Raw genomic sequence first — 19,403 nt, forward strand, 5'->3', positions numbered from 1 at the left:
AGTGATTCCGGAAATGATGTTGTTAGCCGACCAATCACAACCCTTGCGGTCTCTGTCGTCTCGACGGATCAATAGGAATTTTGGCCGACGCATCACAGCGTCTCCGGGAGGGTCTCCGTTGACGGAGAGGGCTCTCCGTAGGCGACCATAAATCAGCCTTAAGTCTGGCTTCCTGCGTAAGAATGTGTGTCGTTATCTCCGTGGTATATGTCGGTATATTTTTGTGATGTCCCCTTTGTTGACACAACAACGGGAGATGTCAGCAAGATAGTGCCAGTGCTAAATTTGCACTTAAATGTACGCAAGTCACCAACCTTGTTTGTTAAAACACCCATGTTCATTTGTACAAGGCCCAAGAGAATCTTTTAAAAAAGAAGCAAAAAAACCCCCAAACAAATTCTTCACATTTGTGTGTTTTCAGGGCCCGTCCAACGACACGCGACTGCTTCACGCTTGCCTGGCTACAGGACTCGTACCTGATGAAGCTCCGGAGGCAGACTCTCACCTTCACCTCGAACCGACTCAAGGAGTTCTTGGTGGAACAGCAAAGCCGTCGCACCGAGAGCGCTACCAAGCACAAGGTGCTGCTGCGCACCTACCAGGGCCCAGCCCAGTCTGGGACCGCACCGCATGTTCCCAGCCCAAAGTGAGACGAAGGCGGGGGAAAAAAAACCTGCAGGGCCGAACAAGAGTTTGTAGAGCTTCCCAAAAGAAAGCGAAGCAACGGTGCTTTTGCGTCTTTAGAACTCCTCTGTGGACCCCCGTCTGCTCCGAGGCACTGTTTGAAACCCCCGAGCACAAGCAATAGCTGATATTGCAGAGTCTGTGTTTTGATTTTGGGAAAAATTCGAGAGGATTTTGAGGAGAATCAAAAGTGCACGCCATGCTTATGTGTTTGTTGAATTGATGGCGTTCAGACCCGCTCATGAAGCGATGCTCTGTTGTGGGTTCTGAAGTTGCACATTAATGTTTGCTTTAGATAACCACTGGTCTCCAGTCTGCACGATTAACCTGGAACGCGTTGTCATTAAGCGTCATTAGTACTTTTACTGCAAAAAAAAGGCGTCCCGTCACTCCCTTTTTGTAGTTAGCAACTCATGGGAATGGATCATGAATTAAGTTGCCAACATATTGTTTCATTCAGTCACATTTTAACATTAAAAACCAAAAATAGTCTCTTTTTTTTTTTTTCTTGGGAAATTTGTTTACTTTTTTCATGTTAATTTATTTGCATGTGTGTGCGTGTGCACGAGGATTTTTGATCCACTTCAATTAGCAGTAAGGCAAAAAAAAATAAAAAAATCGAAAGAGCGTCTGTGAACTATTTTCAGGGTGTGATAGGAATTGCTGTACAACTTCTTCTGTGGTTAATCCTCAACGCTAACTGTAACACAGCTATGACAAATGGTTCATAATGTAGATAACGTTTTTTTTTTTTTCCTCAGAAAGGTCAAACACTGGTCAATTGCTGTGACTTAGTCAGTATTAAACATCGGTTGGTCTTTGGTTGTTGAAAATCACGGCCATCCAGTTAGTGCCTCAATCGGATTAAGGTCCAAAAAAACTATTGATCTTGTAAATGTTTCCATTGGTTCCAAGGTAAAAAGTTTCGCGACAGTATTTGGACATTAGAATAACTGCGAGATGACTGTCCGTTTATTCAGGCATACACACAGTACTTACATGAAGTCATTGTAATACTAGAACGTCCTGTGTGCTGCTTTATCACAGTGTTCTTTTTGTATGAATTTGGATGGTCAAACATTTGTAAATGTACCAATTTGCTGTGTTTATATGTGGAAAAAGTTGAAAAATGTTTTTATGAGATAGTATGTAATAAACCATTGATACGATTGGAATATGTTTCTTTAAGTGCAATACTGATCCTTGAATCCTAAATGCTTGGCTTCACACCCGCATTCCTACATCTAAATTTCTCTTGATTCGGGATAGAATTCAAACTACTCAAAGGCATTTGCAACTAAAATGCATTTACACTGAAGCTGGAAAATGGGGCAAAGACACTCGCACGGCGGGGCAACATCCTCACGCGTGTGATGGCAGCTTTCCGTTCACGCTGATTGTCGTGTGCACAGCAGAGCCAGTCAAACACAGCTGGCGACAAATAAAAGCCTTTATATGAAAATCTCCACCGCTGTTGTCCAATATATTATCTTTTTCAACCGTTTTTCCCTGTAGTGGAAAATGCAGTCAGATCCAGTAAGTGACTCAAGAGAGAAACAATACGTCGCGTCACCCTCCAGGTAACGTTTCATTTAATGAACTGTTGTCATGAACAGAAAAATTCATATCTGCTCCTCATCCACTGTTTATTCAAGCAAAAGTAGAGGGACAGAACAGCCTGTTAGGAAAGCAAAAAAGGTGTAAGCACACAAGAAACTAAAAGGCTAAAAACAGTAGTAATAAACTAAAACAACAGTTGGATTGAAGATGAGACATAATAAAAAAAATCTTTTAGGTTTTGAAAAAAGAAAAGAAAAAAGGGAGTTAGGGCTTTATTTTGAAACTCAACTGTCATATCTATAATTTTTCAGAGGAAAGGCCCAACCTCAGCTCACACCCTGCGTTTAACAATGTCATCATCATATTAATTGTAAATGTCAGTAATCCACTGGTTTTTATAACAGAGAATAGAATGATGCATTTCTTCGAGATAAACTAATTTAGCCACATAGTAAAAACATACTTCTTCTATCGAATGGGTACTCCGCTTCAAACAGACAAGGTACTATTTTAGGAAGCAAAATTAATCCACTTTTAACGATTTTGTATGACGCCAGGTTTAATCAAGTACGGTTTGTTTGACAAATATTACGTGTGTGCTCAAATGTTTGCAACCCTGGCTTAAAGTGATTCAAAGACGAGACGAGACGTTGTCAAATGTAAAACTCAAACGTAAAACTGGAGCAAAGATTTCCCGCAGAAGACAGGTCCTGCCTTTGTGCGATGGTCCCTAACATCCAGGCAGTTTCAAGGGGACCCAAACTGGGCGTTTCTTTGCTGGAGTTAAAAAAATAAAAAAAATAAAAAAAAGGGAAAAAAAGTTTTACTCCTCGTTAAGTTTTTTACCATCAGCGGTCATTACACGACGACGACAGTAGTGACCGACACCCACACACTGTATACGTAAACCGTGGTAAACTCAGCGTTTACGTAAAGACGTAGTCGCTGACTCAATTTGTGTGTCTGCTTTGGCAGCTGTTGCCGGAGTCTTAAATGACCTTTTATGTTTGTTTGTTTTTTTTCTTTCCTTTTTCAAGTTTTACCAACATAAAACTGACGCTTCGCGTGTCTCTTTAGTTGTGTGCCTTGCTAAACCGCTTCATTACGCAGTCATTTTTTTTATTTTTTTTTTACTTGACTGAAATGAGTCCTATGTAACTTTTGAGCAATGTTTTTTTTTTTTTTTTTGGTCAGGCAACCGTTAGGGACCATCGTCAAATTTGTAGACGCCGCTAGGCGGAGTGTTGAGTAGGGCCTTTCCGTCCCCGCGCGCCACTTTAAGTGAAATGGGACGCCTTGAAACCTCCGTGTTTGTATCTTGAAATTGCAAGCGGAGTTCAGCACCATATTGAATCAAAGTTGCCAACTCCTTGACAAATGTTCTCCAACTTTCAGACTTCACAACGGTAGTGGCTCGCCAAGCGGATAACGACCCCCCCCGACTGTTGAATGGACGCGCTGTAGGCGACTCGTTGCGGTGTCCCCCCCCCACAACACCCCCACACCCCTCCCGGCGACTTTTAGTTTGTGTTTTCACATTAAGTTCATGCAGCACCGCGTCGGCGAACAATCCCCAACTTTAAAGTGTGAGGTCAGCACTCTGGACCAGACCTGGATGTGATGGACAATTCGTCCTCAGTAATCACCCAAGTCAGCCGGGATGAAGAGGGAAGTAAAAGTGCTGGAGAGAGGGGTGAGTGTCTTCATTTTTGTCCTCTGCAGTCATGTCCGGAAAAGTTTTGCAGCTCCGCGATATGATCTTAAACTCGGAGCTTGCGCAGTAATCTGCCTTCCCCAACATTTTTACAGTCGCTGCTGCCGCACTAATATGAGAGTTTTCGTTACGAAAAAAATTAAAATGAAAAGGGGAGGGGAGGGGGTAACTAATTACGGCATTTAAACTGTCAAGAGTTTCTTGTTGTGTACAGATTATGGCTGCGGCCCTTTGGCCTGTGATGAAAGTGAAGGAAATGACGTGCCGTAGCTCGGTTAAGGACACTGCAGGCCAGCGCCGTAGCTTTTCGCCCACTTGTATTGTTTTGGCATCTCTCTGGAAAAAACAAACAAACCAAACAAAAAAAAAAAAACCTCGATCAAAACTCTTCTAGTAGTAGAGGGATATGAGATTTATTTACGCTGTCAAGTGGAAGAAGTTTGCAAGCAAGTGAATGAGAAAGTGAATGAAAGTGATCATCTCTGGGAGATTAAAGGGGATTCATCTGTTTTTTGTTGTTGTTGTTGTTGTTATTGTTGTTATTGTTTCAACCAATAGAAACGGTGTGGAACATCTGTGAAAGGGTGCAGCAGCAGGATGCCACCCAACGCAGTGCCCATCACTACAGCTGTTGATGACAGTGGCATCATCTTACCTGTGTTCTCAGGGCGCCTCCGCCTTCCCGAGCTGCACGACTGCGGGATGAAACGTCTGGTTTTTCTGCATCTCGTGACGCCACGAGTTCTTTCCTGTGTCGCATATATGCAGGTGTAACTTGTCTTGCATCCGTCCACGAGCAGCTTTCCTCGGGTTTGCAGGAATGCGGGCCACGTCCCGCCACGTCTCCTCCTGACCCGACGCAGCTTTCGGCGGCTCCGGCCCTCCGTGACCGCGCCGTATTCATTTGCAGAGGGAGAAGGGGCTTCTCCTCGTCACCGAAAAGCCCCCACTCTGTCACATTTTCAGCCGCACCAGACATTTTGCCGGCTTATTGTAGGTCTGTGCGTTGGAACGCTGGTTCGGAAAACGCTTTCAAACCACGTGCCGGTATTTCTCTCCTCAGGAGGAAAAACAACCTAATCTCATTGTTGTTTTCCTTCGTATGACCCAAATACAATGGCTGTAAGGATTTTATTTCTTTCTTTATTCTTTGGCTGCTGACGGCGTTTTTTTTTTTAATGGTTTATAAACCAATCAACCAAGGAAGCAAAAGTGCGACCATTTCATTTTGTCATGCATCCACCTTAAGTCCAAGTAGAATATTTCACCAATGAAAGTTTCACTTTGGCGGTTCTATGATGTTGTCGTTATCACTCCACTCTGTTTTGCTCTTAAACTCCCTCAACTGGCGGTGAAATTGCAGTTTCTGCGGTGTTATGCCAACGTTATCATTTCTGCCACTCGCATGGATTTCTGACGCCGCTGCCGTGCCGCAAACCAGTGCAAACGCAGGTTACTGAGTAATCTGGCGACCCATCAGTCTTCCTACATTTAAAACAAAAAAACCGCTGACTTTACTCAGCTGCACCCAGACCGCAGCCGAGCGGGTGTTTTGGCAATAAAGGATCCCGGCGACGTGTGAGCAGGTGATCTCAGGTGGGCGCTCGGAGTAGCTGCTTTTGTTTTCTTGTGAACGTTACGTGAACGTTACGTAACCCTGTCCGCATACTTTAGGAGCATGTTTACTCACCGTGACACACGGCTGCTCGCCTTGGACTCTTGACACGGTGGGAACTCGAGTTGGTTAGTTTCGTTTGATTGGGGAAAAAAATAATTACATAAACCTACTGCGGGATCAGATGGCTTTGAGGGGATCTTTACAGTTTAATTTCATTCTCTTAATTCACTGGCATATTTAACGAGGAGCTGAGGCACTGTTGTTTTATCTCGTGCATCTCTCTGAAACCCGCGTGAGAGACTCTACAACCTAAACTCCTATTTAAATGCCACGTTGTCAGTGTCGCGTTCGACTTTTAATCCACGAATGAATGCTCCGACGTTCAAGCTCACCCTCGTCAGCTTTTGGGGTCAGGCCTTCTACGTGCGTTGCTCAATCTGATCTGGAACTACTGAGTCTTGTAGGTTCAACTTTTTGCTAAATGTTTGTGCAGCTCTCAGATTCACAAAAAAGATGAGGCGTTAGAACCTGAAATAATAATCTGCGTGGTTTATTTGATAGATTTCAGAAGGCGTGACGAAGAAATGGAGATTAAAGTGTGTGCCGGTGGGGTTTTTAGAATCCGTATTGCCTCTTTTTCCACCTCTGTGACCATACACTTGCAGGAAACGGCACGTTTTATCCATCTACATTTTGTGTGTGAACTTAAAGTTCACATGGTTCAGCCTGCTTTTGAAAGACCTCATAATTTGTGCTAATTTGTCTCCTTTTATCGTTGAATTGGTAGTCGAAGCGGTTTTCAGATCCTCTCCTTCACAAGCGCCCGAATCCCTGTGAAAAGCAGAACTCTTTGTGATTGAGACGGTTTGGAATCGATAGGCTGAAAAGGAAAGCCCCGTCCGCCTGGATGATTGTTGTCGGGTTAAAAGTCAGCTGCCAGAGAGGCGAAGATGATCAGGAACGGGAGAGTGAATAGGTGTGAACAGAGTGAAGGCAGAGCGTCTCATCATGAGTGCAAGCAGAAGGAATTCTGATGTCATATTACGATAGAGCAGCCTTTTTATTCAGCTTTGACGCGTTCTGACCATCCGACACGGCGTGGTAGAGGTTTGGGCTTATTTTACATGTTTGGGGAAAAAGAAGGCTTGTTTCTTTGCATTTTCCTACATTATTAAAAGTTGAAGGGAACAGCAGTCCTCGAAAGAAGAAAGCCCTACACATCAAACAGTTGTTTGATCTGTGTTTGAAGCCACATGTGTTGGTGTTGTTTTTTTTTTTTTTTTTTTTTAACGCAGTGTCAAGATCTTTTATAAATACAGAAAAATTCTATTTCTTTTTCTGAAGTGACGCTTGCAGCGGTTTTACTGCTGGAAGTTTGAGCAATATGAACGGAAATAAAAAATCTGCGAAGCATGTGCACGTTTATGCCCCTTTTTGATGTTTGTCTTCGCTCGAAGTAACTGGGCGCCACTAAAGAACCGACGAGGACAGCAAAGTCTCCCTGTGTCGTGTTGTTTGAAATCCCCGCGACAAGAAATTTGGTTACTTTAAGTGTGTTTGTAGTATACAACCCCAAATCAAATGTAGAACTTAAAAGAAACAATGGGTTTCTAACGCGCGGTGACTCGTATCTTTACTTTGAGCAATTTGAGACGTAAGATATCGTGATATTTTTGCATGTTCTTCCTGGTCAGCTTTATTGAATTTGTTGATGCGCATCCATTTTATTTTTTGCATTACAGGCCCTGAGCACCTTTTAGAAAAAAATAAAATGGTGGAACATCAAAGCTTTAACTGCTTTTGCAACGCTGTCGTTCATTCTTGCGATTGGTCATGACCACCTGGCACAATTTTGAGAAGGAAAAACACGTCTGAGGGGTCCTGAAGTGTCCGGTAGTGAGTGGTTAGATACTTTGGGCTCTGTGGGTTGCGGGATGGGGTCTTTGTGGATTGTGCAACTTCCCGCAGTTGTTGGGTTTGACTGCCATAAAGTGAGATGTGCACAAAGCCATCGTCATGCAGTGTTGTGGATGTTAACTTTAACTTTCAATGCGCTGCTCCAAGGTTTTAGGTGCTGTAGAAGTTAAGATGGTTCCATTGCAAGCAGGGAAGAAAATATGTTGGATCGCAGCCATTCTGCAGCATGACGACACACCCCGACACGCAGGCAGAATCTTGAAGAACTCGCTGTCTTGACAACAAGATTGAGGGGTCCTTTAGCAGATCGGATGTCTTCCACAAAGATAGAAGACCTGAAACTGACAACCGCCAAGTGCAAAATGCAAGTAGATTTCACTTTTGGTTTGTCTTTCTCAGAAATGTACCAGTCACGCCAGTTGGTTGGCCTAAATATTCGACGCTTACCAAACACAGCTAGGTAGCTTTGTGATTATCTCTATTGGTCCCTTCCCAGTATTCCATGAAGACTTGCCCTTACCACCTTTGATCGACCCCCTCGCCCTGACATTTGCGCCTAACCCTAACCACCTCGCTTACCCAGCAACAAATGCCAGCCAATCCGGAAGCAGAGGAGAAGATGAAGATGAAGATGCAGAGAAAGCCTGGATTCCACCTGGTCTGGCCGTGTCACATTCCAGCTGCGAGGCTGCCACCAGAGCCGGTGGCAGAAACGGCTCTCAACTCTGCTCTACTAAAAATAAGCGTGTAGTTTATTTTCGACGGAAGCGGAGTCAAATTGCCTGGAGCGCATAAGCCAAACAGAAAAGTCAGACATGCAACTGGCACTGAGAATGCAGAAGTTTTTTTTTTACAATTAACGTTTTAAAAAAAAAAAAAGAAAAAAAAAGAAGAAAAGTCTGTGCAGACACTCGCCCACATCATCGTGAACGATTGCACCGGGTCAGACATGGACTGATAAGAGAGGTTTCCTCACAGATGAACTTCGGTTGAGTTCAAGAATTCTACGCGGACATGTTTTAATGAACCATTTCATCAAGAAATGACCAATTTAGAGACTGCTGTGGAATCTTCTGTAAGTCTGCATTCAACACGACGCCTCATTACCGGAGTGAGTGTACTTGACCAAATGAATATGTGACGCAAAAAGCTTTGGAAGACAGTGCAAAGTCACCTGACCAATGTTCCAGCCAAGTGTCTTTTAAAACTCAAGAACTGCCTCACTGCCACTTGTACTTTCATTGCCTCTAAAGATTTAACGAGGCCAATCCCCTGTGATGACTCGGGTTAGGGCTTCCGTATGGGCTTCCTTCTATGCCTTCTTCATTAAGATACCTTTTGTAAACTTAACGCGCGCTCGATACTTATCGCTCAAACACGGAGGACGCGCATGAATTTTATGAATGCAGCCCCGTGAGAAGACTCCGCATGGATAATTGTCTCGCAGACCGACTCCTGCTCCTCCAGCACATGTTGGCGAGTGGCTTCCTCCGCTGATACCCGTCTGTTTCCTTTTCCTGTTTTGGCCTGCAGAGGCCTGGGAGGGTCACGCTGGGTTTGAATCCAGAAATGACTGGCTGAGAGAGAGAGAAGGGGGAGCGGGGGGGTCTGAAAGAGGCGGCGAGAGATGGACAACAGAGGTTCGTGTGTTTGTAACACGGTCACGTCCGGACAGAAGGAAAGAGGGAGTGCGGAGCATAAAGAAACAGAAACAAAGTCTAAAGTGGGAGAGAAAAAGTGGGGAGAAGTGTTCACTGCAGATTCACTGGGCGGAGAGGGGGGAGGCGGGTGGAGGTTTTGCTTTTAAAGTAAAAAAAGAGCAGAAAGGATTTCAGCTTCTGAGATGAGCTTCTGTGGCTCAAGACCGACAATATTTCGGTTTTGAATTCTGTCGCAGCGCTTCAAAATCAATATTCCACCCTCGGCGGTGCGAGTTTTAAACTCTTTAATGCCACATCGTGAAGTTATTTAGGTCAGCCTTTTGACCGCTGATCTTTCAGCATGACATGGAGATGAGGTCATGCGCGACTGGCAAAAATAACTGGGTCACGTGCGTTGTTTCACAAAAGAGTGACACGTTGAGACGGACCGTTTATCTTTCTTAAGCATTGACATTAACTTAGAAAAAACATTAAAAGAATGGCACCGTCTATTCCTGAGAACTTTAATCTTAACCCTTGAACTTTTTGAACTTTTCTGCATGCAAGAAATATTTCATGATGTCAATGTTAAAGGTCCAGTGCAAAGCATTTATGGGGATCTGTTGGTTAGAAATGCTGTGTGTTAGTCAGACCCCGCTGCAGCTTGTCTAAAGTGTGTGGAATCCCGTTGGTTACAGTCTCCAGATTCGTCACTAGGTGTCTCTAAGCCCTGCACGTCAGTCCGTTTTTAAGAAAATCGGTTGAAAATGATCAATTTATTTTTCCCACCAGGTCTTTCCCATAAAGATCACAGTTGAGCTTTGACGAAGCATTACTGTCTTTTTCTTTTTTTTTTTTCTTCTCGTCGTCATTTGGTCCACAAGACGTCGCAAAATTCTACGATTTTATAAATTTACGACTTCAAATGGGTTCACAGAGCTTACGTAGGCTTGATCTATATGGCGTGCAGTCTCTCGTGGGTCTTCACTGGTATTTAGAATACAAATGTTTACCATTTTATGAGCTAAATCTGCAACAGGAGATACACAAGTAGCGACATACCGACGACTGTTCTCCAGTATTAACGGTCGGTTCATCGAGATGAGGAGGAATCGGTGCTCTATAACATTTTGATTTGTAATGCGAGTCGTTTGTAAGAAGAATCTGACGGCTTCTCTTATTAGATTAGCTTTCCTCGTCCTTGGTTTTACCTACGATTGTTAGCCGCACCACCAGATCTCTTATTTTTATTTTTTTAAATATCATCTGAGCCAAATTGATTGACAAAAAGCTGTTTTTAAAAGTGTCAGAGCTGCCGAGCTTTTTATTCATTACTTGAAAGCTACATGCCAGTGCCACTGTTGTTTTTTGTAATGTTCAAATGTTTTTAAAAAATGAGTACATTGAAGTACACGGAATTTATTTATTTATTTTTTTTTTACCGTGGTGTCGAGAATCGTGGAATTTCACTGGTATTGGTATCGACTACTAAATGTCTGGTATGGTGACATTCCTAGTGTGTAGTAGGTTTTGTTATGTTTCCATCAGTGTGTTACTCACTCCGTGGCAGTACAGCTTCAGATTCAAGAGAAAGCAGAACAGCTACAGTTTTACTGCCGGTTCTGAGCAAAAGTTGGTTCAAAACTGGAACCAGGGCGATTTAAATCGCTCTTAGTTTCTTTTTAAAAAAAAACAAAAAAACGACATACTTAATGTTATCATAGCAGATAGAAATGATAACAAGATTTGTTGTTATTTTTTGTTCAGGATGCATCAAAGAAAAACAGAAAACATGTTTGAACCAAATTACTATGTAAACCTTATGAACAACAACACATGATCATTGCTAAATCATAGGCTGTTGTGTGTGTGTGTGTGTGTGTGTGTGTGTGTGTAAACTGCAGCTAACAAAAAGCAACACAAGTGACTCATCTTTAAATAACTGTCGAGTTGCACAGGTGCACAGCTCTTTTTCCGGACAAACGGTCATCGACTCTTTGCCAAGTTTGTCTGGTTAATCATTAGTTTGGCAGCAGTCTGCCCGGAGCTTTTGCCCCGTCGTTAAAAACAAGTAAAGTCAAATATTGAACGGAATGATGCGCATCATGGGGTCAGAGGGTAAAAAGAAAGGAAATGGAATGTGGGATTTTATGGCTGTTGCAGTTCCCATGCAGAACCAAAACTTTGTCATCGGTGGGATGTTGTTGGGATCCGGTGAATTTTGGATTAGCTCGCTAAGCCCATGCGAGGAGTACTTGGTCGTGTTTCTATTTATGAAGAAGTCGGAAGGGATCTGCCTTGTTCTGGTTGGCGAGCCGCATTCCTTCCAATGTTTTCCTGATGTTCTTTAAATGTCTTTTCGAGGCCTCCACGCCGCCGCCAGTGTACAGTAAGTGAAGTGTTAAAGTGCTGCTTAAGTGGCCGAGGCGTTTTTTTTTTTTGTTTTTTTTCTGCTGACGTCAGACGAGAAGTAGTTACCCAAGAGCTCCCGGCAAGGCGAATGTGTCTCCAAAGAGGGTTTGTGCGCAAGACAAAAGCCCACGAAAAGCTACTGGGCGTTCAGTTTTTAATGCAGGTGGAATCATCAGTCGGGCGACAATGTCGTGAGCTTTGCACCTAAAAGCTGTGATCTCAAGTTGGGACTGGAAGCGGCTCAGGTTCGCCGCGTTGAAGTTGCGCCAAGTGGATTGCTGCAGGTCGTTCTTTCTGCGGTAGTGGGCTGATTTCGTGGTTTTCCAAGAGCTCTGAGACGATCCGAGCCTTGTGACTCTGTTCAGAAAAGATAATGAATGGAACGCAGTGTGGAAACGGTGCAATGGCGCGCTTACTGTGAGCTCTCTCTCGTCCTTCCTTTGCGCAGGTTCTTCTCCCTCTCTGTCCTCCAAGAAGCCCCGGAGCAGAGGCCTCTTCTCCAGCCTGTTCTGCTGCCTGTGTCGGGACCAGTCTGAACCCCCACCAGTCAACAACAACGCCCCTCTCTTAGTTGAAGAGAATGGAACAGTCTCCAAGGTGATTATGGCTATTATGGCAGCAGCTAAAGGATATGAATACATTTCAGTTTGCATGTGTGTTTGTTTTTCGGTCAAAATTTTTGGCCCCACCTCCACAATTTCTCTCGCCGTCGTTCAAGTTTTGTTTTCGTGTGATTTGGGGAAACATTTGTTTTTGGGCTCTTTTTTTTCAGATCCAGGCGAAACCACTGCTGCCTCCAGTGAAGTCAAAAGATGCTGGAAAGATCTGCGTGGTCATAGACCTGGATGAGACGCTAGTTCACAGCTCTTTTAAGGTCAGCAGATTGAATTCCTTAGTGTACGCAGAAGCTCAGAAATGCTTAAAAAGCACACATTTGTCCGCTGCGATCCCACAATACAGCACTGGACGGTTATGTTCGAAGTGTAAGAAACACTCCAGAATCCACTGTTTTCACCATCTGGTCGTCGTTGGCTCTGACTGCGACACTTTTTGTCGTAGCTGGCGAAAGCCAAACCCAGACCGGCGGGTTCACAGACCCAAGTAAACACAAGTCGTGTCCCTTGTGTGCAAACACCGAGGCGGCTGTTTGTTTTTACCTGCCGTTCAGTTTTTCTTTTTTTCTTTTTTTCCTCCAATGTTTACATGTCTAAATAAAGTAAAAATGAATAAATGTTTTTTTTTTTCATCTCACCAGCCTGTGAACAACGCCGATTTCATCATTCCTGTGGAAATAGACGGGACAGTACACCAGGTAAAGCTAGCGTCGCACTCGTGCTAAAAAAAAAAAAGACCTTGACCTGTTGTTATCTGCTGTCCGTTCCAGTGACTAGAGTCGTGTGACAGCATCTCTCTCTCTTGATTGTATTGCTGAGTGTAGTAGGTGCTGTCTGCCTTTAAGGGATTTGTGGACGGCTGCTTGGAGCGTGATGACATGCTATGGGTCTGGGCCTGATTCAAGTAATCCAGGATAGGTTTGTTCAGACAAGCACAGCCTGTTCCGGATGACTTGGTTCAGGAACGCTGCCCTCAGACGCCAACGCACCGGTGAGAAGAAAGGAAGAAGAGTTGGTGGGGGATGGAGGGGGGGGGGGGGGGGGTGGAGGGGGATGGAGGGGGATGGAGGAACCTCGACAAGACAAGTCCTTTTTTTTGCCCATGATTTATGTGCATGTTTTTAAATGTTGCTTTCCTATGCAGGTGTAGCGTTCTCGTTGCTGCCTCGTAATGTTTGGGAAGCATCAAAAAGAATCTTAAATGCAAACAACGCGACTCCAATATTCAGATGAAAGTATCCACTTGTGTTTAACACTCACAGAAATAATTGGATTTCCCCCCCGGGGCGCCTACGAGCTGCCGGAACAAGTTGTTTTTAGAAGTAGGAGGTCTGAATGAACCTGTTTTAGAGACTGCTGTGTGTTCCAGGTGTATGTCCTGAAGCGGCCACACGTCGACGAGTTCCTGAAGAGGATGGGAGAACTGTTTGAGTGTGTCCTGTTCACTGCCAGTTTAGCCAAGGTAACAGTTTAAGGAAAGTGACTGTGGCTTTGTGCATTTCTCTACATTTAATGGACTGACCGGCATCATATGTTTGATAGCCAATGTCGGGTTGTAACACAGTTGACTTTTTACGCATTGTGTGAAGGAGATAATGAAAAAGAAGATAATAACACACTTATTATCGCTGGAAATGGAGGCGTTGCCCATTGATGCATAGTGGTGGGTATCGCTACCCATTGCTTTGATCCGTGCCTTGAATTCGATCTGCCTCAGTACGAGGGATGTAACGGTTACCGGTATTACGGTAAACCACGATAAAAAGTGTTGACGATAACCATTACCGCGTTCATTTCAAATATCATTAATATCACGGTTAATAACACGGCATGAAAACCGTGAGTTGGATCCTCCCCAGCCTCATCCGAATTCTTAATTTGTCGCGCATGCTCACTGCGCAGCCTACAACGTGCATTTCTTGAAGTTGGAATCATGGCCGAACGTGTAGATGACAGCACTCAGAGTCAGGACATTTATCAGCCCTCTGAGAGGACTAAATCCGAAGTATGGGCATATTTTGGTTTTTATAAGAATGCCGGGGGACAGTTGATAGAAGATGGTTATCCTGTCTGCAGAACATGCAGGAAAAAAGTTTCCGCTAAAGGTGGCAATACGTCAAATCTCCTTGCTCATCTCCGTGATCATCACCCACAATTGTATAGCCAATGCAAGGTACGTTAACGTTTCAGCTCAAATGCATAAATAAATGCATGGTGTGGGGACATCGGGGTTGAAGCAGAATGCAATGATCCGCCTGTCTAACTTTTTAATAATGTGTCAATAATCTAAACAGATGCCTACGGCACATGCACATGTTCGTTCAGCGGTGTTAGTGTGGAGCTAATCGGGACACATCTTTAACGTTAGCCTCAGAGCTAGACAGGTGCACATTTGAGTTGCGTTTATCATACAGTTGTAGGCTACAGTTTGTAACTTTCAGACGGAAAAATAATTCAAAATCGCCCAAATTCACCTGTGTTTTGCCCTGTAAGATTGTATTTCACCCCGTTAGCCTGTATTTCGCTCTGTAACACTGTATTTCGTTTTAAAATAAACGCAACAACATTCGCAGTCGGAAACTGTGCAGACTTGCCGCGGCCAAAACGCATGATAGCGGAGGACTCCACTCGGGGCGGACCACAGTAATATCAGATTCGGAAATAGTTCAAAAGCCGGTATTGCGTACTCAGGTCAACAAACGTATTTCTGCATCAATTCCCATAACCCCGCGATCCGACGCCAGCTGGTCTGACATGCATGCTTATCGCTTTGCATTGGAAGAGTGTGATCACATGGGAAATTGCAGACCTGGTGCGAAAGTCTCTCCTTAAAACTTTCCGTCATGCTAATAATAATTATCATAATATAATGAATATAAGCTATTTACATGCTGCACTCTTGTTCCTTTAATGTTAATTGTTGATGTTTTTGATAAGATTTTGCAATATAATAAACACTGTTGCACTTTTTTTCAGCTTGTGTAGGCCTATCAGTGCTTTCTGAACAGATTGAACACACTTTTAGAAATACCGCGATAATACCGAAAACCGTGATAATTTTGGTCACTATAACCGTGGGGTTAAATTTTCATACCGTTACACCCCTACTCAGTACGCAGACCCAGTCTCTGATCTCCTGGACAAATGGGGAGCATTCCGCTGCCGCCTCTTCAGGGAGTCTTGCGTCTTCCACCGAGGGAATTACGTCAAGGACCTGAGTCGCCTGGGTCGTGATCTCAACAAAGTCATCATCGTGGACAACTCCCCTGCCTCCTACATCTTCCATCCCGACAACGCAGTGAGTGGACATGCCGCCGAAGACGAGTCACGGCGGTGACACAGACGACCTTTCGTCTGCTTTTTAAAATTTTATTTTTATTTTTTTTATACATATATAACCCTACTTTACTGTTTTTATGCCATTTCTGCCAGCGTGTTTCAATTAAGTTGATTAAGTGCACACCCAGTTGTACCTGGCTGGTTCAAAAGGTTTAATATTAAGGAAAATACAGTATGTCACCGTATTCTTTTAGGTAGAACAGCTTTTACACCAATTTTTTTTTATCTTAGACTGAAAATGTCCATTTTACCTACATTCGAAACATATTTAATATATAATAGATGAAGATATTGGTAGAAGCTGAATCTCACCGCTGTGGTTGCTGACCTCCTTTGTGTTTTCATCGAGGTGCCTGTGGCCTCTTGGTTCGACGACATGTCCGACACCGAACTGCTGGACCTCATCCCGTTCTTCGAGCGGCTGAGCAAAGTGGATAGCGTCTACACGGTCCTCAAGCACCAAGGGACCGCAAGCTAACGGTGCTCGACTCCTCATCTCAGCTCCGAACAAAATGGCGTACAGAGAGAAAAGAAGAAGGAAAAAAAAAAAAGAAAAGAAAAAAAGCAAACCCAGAAATGCACACACCAGCGAGGCTCCAGCTATCACCGCCCACCAGAACACAGGCTGCTTCACAGCTGACCAAGCCTTCACCCTACCTTGTATCAAAGCAACTTCATGTTTTGGGTGTCCTCAGTGACTTTGACGGTGTTAATGCTGCCACCTTCTGGTCAAACGGAGAACTGGCCTCGCTTCAACCCAGCCCTGATGCGAGTGAGTGAATGGATGAAAGGATGAGTAAATGTTTAACGGCCTTATCTGCGGTGTAAATGAACTTGCAGCAGAGTTGATAAAGCAGGGGTGTGTAGAAACCCTCTGGACACAGACTGGGTACTGGACGCAGAATTGTCAGAGGCCCTGGTCCCACAAACCCAATTATAAGCAGTAATTAAATGGAACGGAATTTTTTCGGAGGAGGCAGACACACCCGATCGGTCACTGAAAGAGCAGAAGACGGTGTACATGTACTGTAGATTGTAAATGTCTTTTAAACATTTTTGGAATCGCATTATCGTTGTCACACACCCGAGTTTTGATAAGCGTCACACTATTTTTGTCTAAAAGTCAAGCGGATGTGATTATTTGGTGTCATTTTAGAGATTTTAGAGCTATGTGATCAGGTATTCTTTTTTTGGAATAATCACGACAGTGTTATGGATGAATCTGATTCTTTTTTTTTTTTTTAAGTTAACTTCAGCTGAGGGCTGTAATGTCAAAATATAATCAGGACTTGTTGATATCACTAATAAGGAAATAATTGGACAGCACTTTACAGCTTCGATGTGTTGTCTATAGTGCAAATGCCTCTGTGGCTACAGTGAAGAAAACTGATTTTCAAATATTGGACGCACATGAATCTGCTTAAAAAAAGAGGTTATTTTTTTCTTTTAATCCTTTTTGGGGGGGGGGGGACCAAGTCGGAAAAATGATTCAGGTTCCACTGTTGCAGAAAACAATTAATTTTTCTTTTTAAATCGCCGATGATCGATTTATGCCGACAAAGAATGAGCCGCCAAATAGAAGCTGAGCCCCAGAGAGCGGCGTGTTCCTCGGAAAAAAGACCCCGATGCTAGCGTGTTGATATCAAACCACCCTTGGATCCGTTTGTGAGGAGCGCCTGTCGACGCTCGTAAGATTGGGGTTCCCAAAGACCATTCAAAAGCCCTATTCGGACGGGACTAGTTCAATGGGGGGACGTATGGTAATGTTGGTTAACCAGACGACGCCAGGGAGAAGAAATGACCAATTCGGACGGGACAAAAAATCCCTGTAATATTCATCTAACATGGGAGGAGTTGTTTGTTACGCACAACCGTCACATCCTGGATGCTATGCACGTCTTCATTTCACTTCCGTAAACTCCATCTGTAAACAGACATGGCGCCGACCATGCGTGCTTGCAAGCAGCGCTTCATCCAGAACCTCCATGTTCGCAAACAGACACACCTAATTGTTTCTCTCTTTAAAAGGATGTGACGACATATTCCGTACTTATTACCGGAGGTCGCATTCGCACAGGATTAGTATTACCTATGGTAGATACTCCGGACCGTTTCACAGGAGGTAGAATTCTCGGCAAAGTTTACCGACATACTCCGCTATCTTTACTGACATGGCGCGTTCGGACGGGACTAGATTTCCCGGTTATTATTACTTTACCCCAGGTCCCCCCATTAAACTAGTCCCGTCCGAATAGGGCTAAAGACTCACCCGACAGCCTAAATGCATGAATATGCAACCCGACTCGTCTCGACCAGTTGAGTCCGGAGTTAAGAGGACCACGACTGATTTCCGAAAAAAAGAAAGACAAGTCCACCAGGAAGTCGGTCACTGTTATTGGTGCGTCACTACGGTGCCTCACACGTGTCGTGACTTGTTTGTTTTTTTTAAGCTACGCACAAGCCTTGAATTTTTCACCGCGTTTTGCAAGATCGTATTTGATATACGGTGATTTGGTAGCCTTCTCCCCTAATCGGTACCTGCGAATGCAAAAAGTAACTCAGTCTATTCTAAATGGATACATCCACCCTGTGACTTGACACTATTGGTAAGCATCTGTCATCGGCAAGAACGGAGTCCATTCCTTCCTCTTTTTTTTTTTTTTTTTTTTTTTGTTGCCTAACTGAGAACCTTCTTCCGTTTTAGACGTGAACGATGTCACGTTAATTCCATACAGTGCAGCTATAGCGGTGCGTACTAGATTAATCTCCTTAAACTTTAAATATGATGGCAGAATGATTTATTCACGCCTACACGTGGAACTCGGGCTAGCAGACTCGTTCGTTCGATGTCGAGATTTGGTTTAGGGGTGGTATTTTCCCTCTACGATCATCTTTTTTTTCTCTCCACAGTGATGTCTGTTCTTTTGTCGGAATAAGAGCAGCATGGTTGCGAGTGGCCTTGCGATCTCCCTCGTTTGCGTTGACAATGCCTCGCGTCGACAAACCGGTGGGTTTGACTAAGAGCCTGGACCAGCAGGCTTGTTTTGGGCCAGGGATGGCAATAAGATCCACCACTTCAAGAGCTATTGCCTTATTTTTCTATGTTAAACAAGTTCTAGTCAATCGATTTATAACTTCTTTTTTTTTTTCTCTCTCTCTTTTCCTTTGAGTAAATACTGATTTTTATTCCTCGTTTCGCCCGAGAGTGGTCCTCCGATACAATATTTATAGCTTGTTTTTCCAGTTGGAAATGATCGTGCTTGCTGTTTTCGTGCAAGACCAGGTTGAATACCTCATGTGTTAGTAGGTAGAATAAGAATCAGAAAACACCAGCAAACGACTAAGAAACTATAGTATCTTTACTGTTGTAGGCACATAACAGGGTCAACTGTTTTGAATTGCGTGTTTCACTCAAGCCATCGCCACGCGTCTCGGTTAGATTCGGCACCGACGCCGTTTTAAATTCTTTCGGCAAATGAGGCACATTTATAGGAAAATTCAGTCACTTTGAATATCGTGCCGCTGTGTGTGGGGGGGCCCATTTGCTGATACTGTACTTCTTACACATTCAGTAGATATGTATATGTTGTTTTGCACAGTAATAAAGCAAAAAAATTTCATTAATATATGGAATATTGATGTTACTGTACTCATGATTCAATAGATGTAACCTAATTTTTTTTTTTTTTTACTTTTTGTTGTTTTATTATACCAAATAATGTATGGACTGTATGTAATGTAATAATCCCCCCCCCCCCCCCATCAATGTTAAATGAAAGATGGTCAAAGGCTTTTCTTTTTTTTTGTTGTAGTTTTTCTCCGAGAGGACCAGAGCAACAAAGTTACCGTGTATAAAGATCTTTCGAGATGACTTTTCTGACAAAACCTTAGAAATTTCAAGGTAA

General features: G+C 43.6%; 2 protein-coding genes across 5 annotated transcripts in view; both read left to right on the forward strand.

The window, feature by feature from the left end:
* Positions 1-1,859, forward strand: part of spega (striated muscle enriched protein kinase a) — a 59,258-nt gene extending 57,399 nt beyond the window's left edge. For all 4 annotated transcript variants that reach the window (XM_075477547.1, XM_075477548.1, XM_075477549.1 and 1 more), the window contains one exon: positions 422-1,859. In XM_075477547.1, coding sequence (XP_075333662.1) covers positions 422-650 — 229 coding nt within the window. In that variant the 3' untranslated portion in view covers positions 651-1,859. The remainder of the gene's footprint in view (positions 1-421) is intronic.
* A 1,672-nt stretch (positions 1,860-3,531) lies between these two features.
* ctdsp1 (CTD (carboxy-terminal domain, RNA polymerase II, polypeptide A) small phosphatase 1) lies at positions 3,532-19,290 on the forward strand. The gene is made up of 7 exons (XM_075477557.1): positions 3,532-3,937; positions 11,994-12,142; positions 12,318-12,419; positions 12,801-12,857; positions 13,529-13,621; positions 15,272-15,457; positions 15,848-19,290. Exons 1-7 carry the CDS (start codon positions 3,865-3,867, stop codon positions 15,974-15,976), a joined length of 789 nt encoding a protein of 262 aa, XP_075333672.1. The 5' UTR covers positions 3,532-3,864; the 3' UTR covers positions 15,977-19,290.
* The last annotated feature ends 113 nt before the right edge of the window (positions 19,291-19,403 follow it).

This window comes from Odontesthes bonariensis, chromosome 11, assembly GCF_027942865.1.
Source record: "Odontesthes bonariensis isolate fOdoBon6 chromosome 11, fOdoBon6.hap1, whole genome shotgun sequence".
NCBI lineage: Eukaryota > Metazoa > Chordata > Actinopteri > Atheriniformes > Atherinopsidae > Odontesthes > Odontesthes bonariensis.

Coding starts and splice junctions, on each gene's coding strand:
- ctdsp1 (XM_075477557.1), top strand. CDS start 3,865: ATGGACAATTCGTCCTCAGTAATCACCCAAGTCAGCCGGGATGAAGAG. Junction 12,143..12,317: donor AGAATGGAACAGTCTCCAAG/GTGATTATGGCT, acceptor CTTTTTTTTCAG/ATCCAGGCGAAACCACTGCT. Junction 13,622..15,271: donor TCACTGCCAGTTTAGCCAAG/GTAACAGTTTAA, acceptor ACCCCTACTCAG/TACGCAGACCCAGTCTCTGA.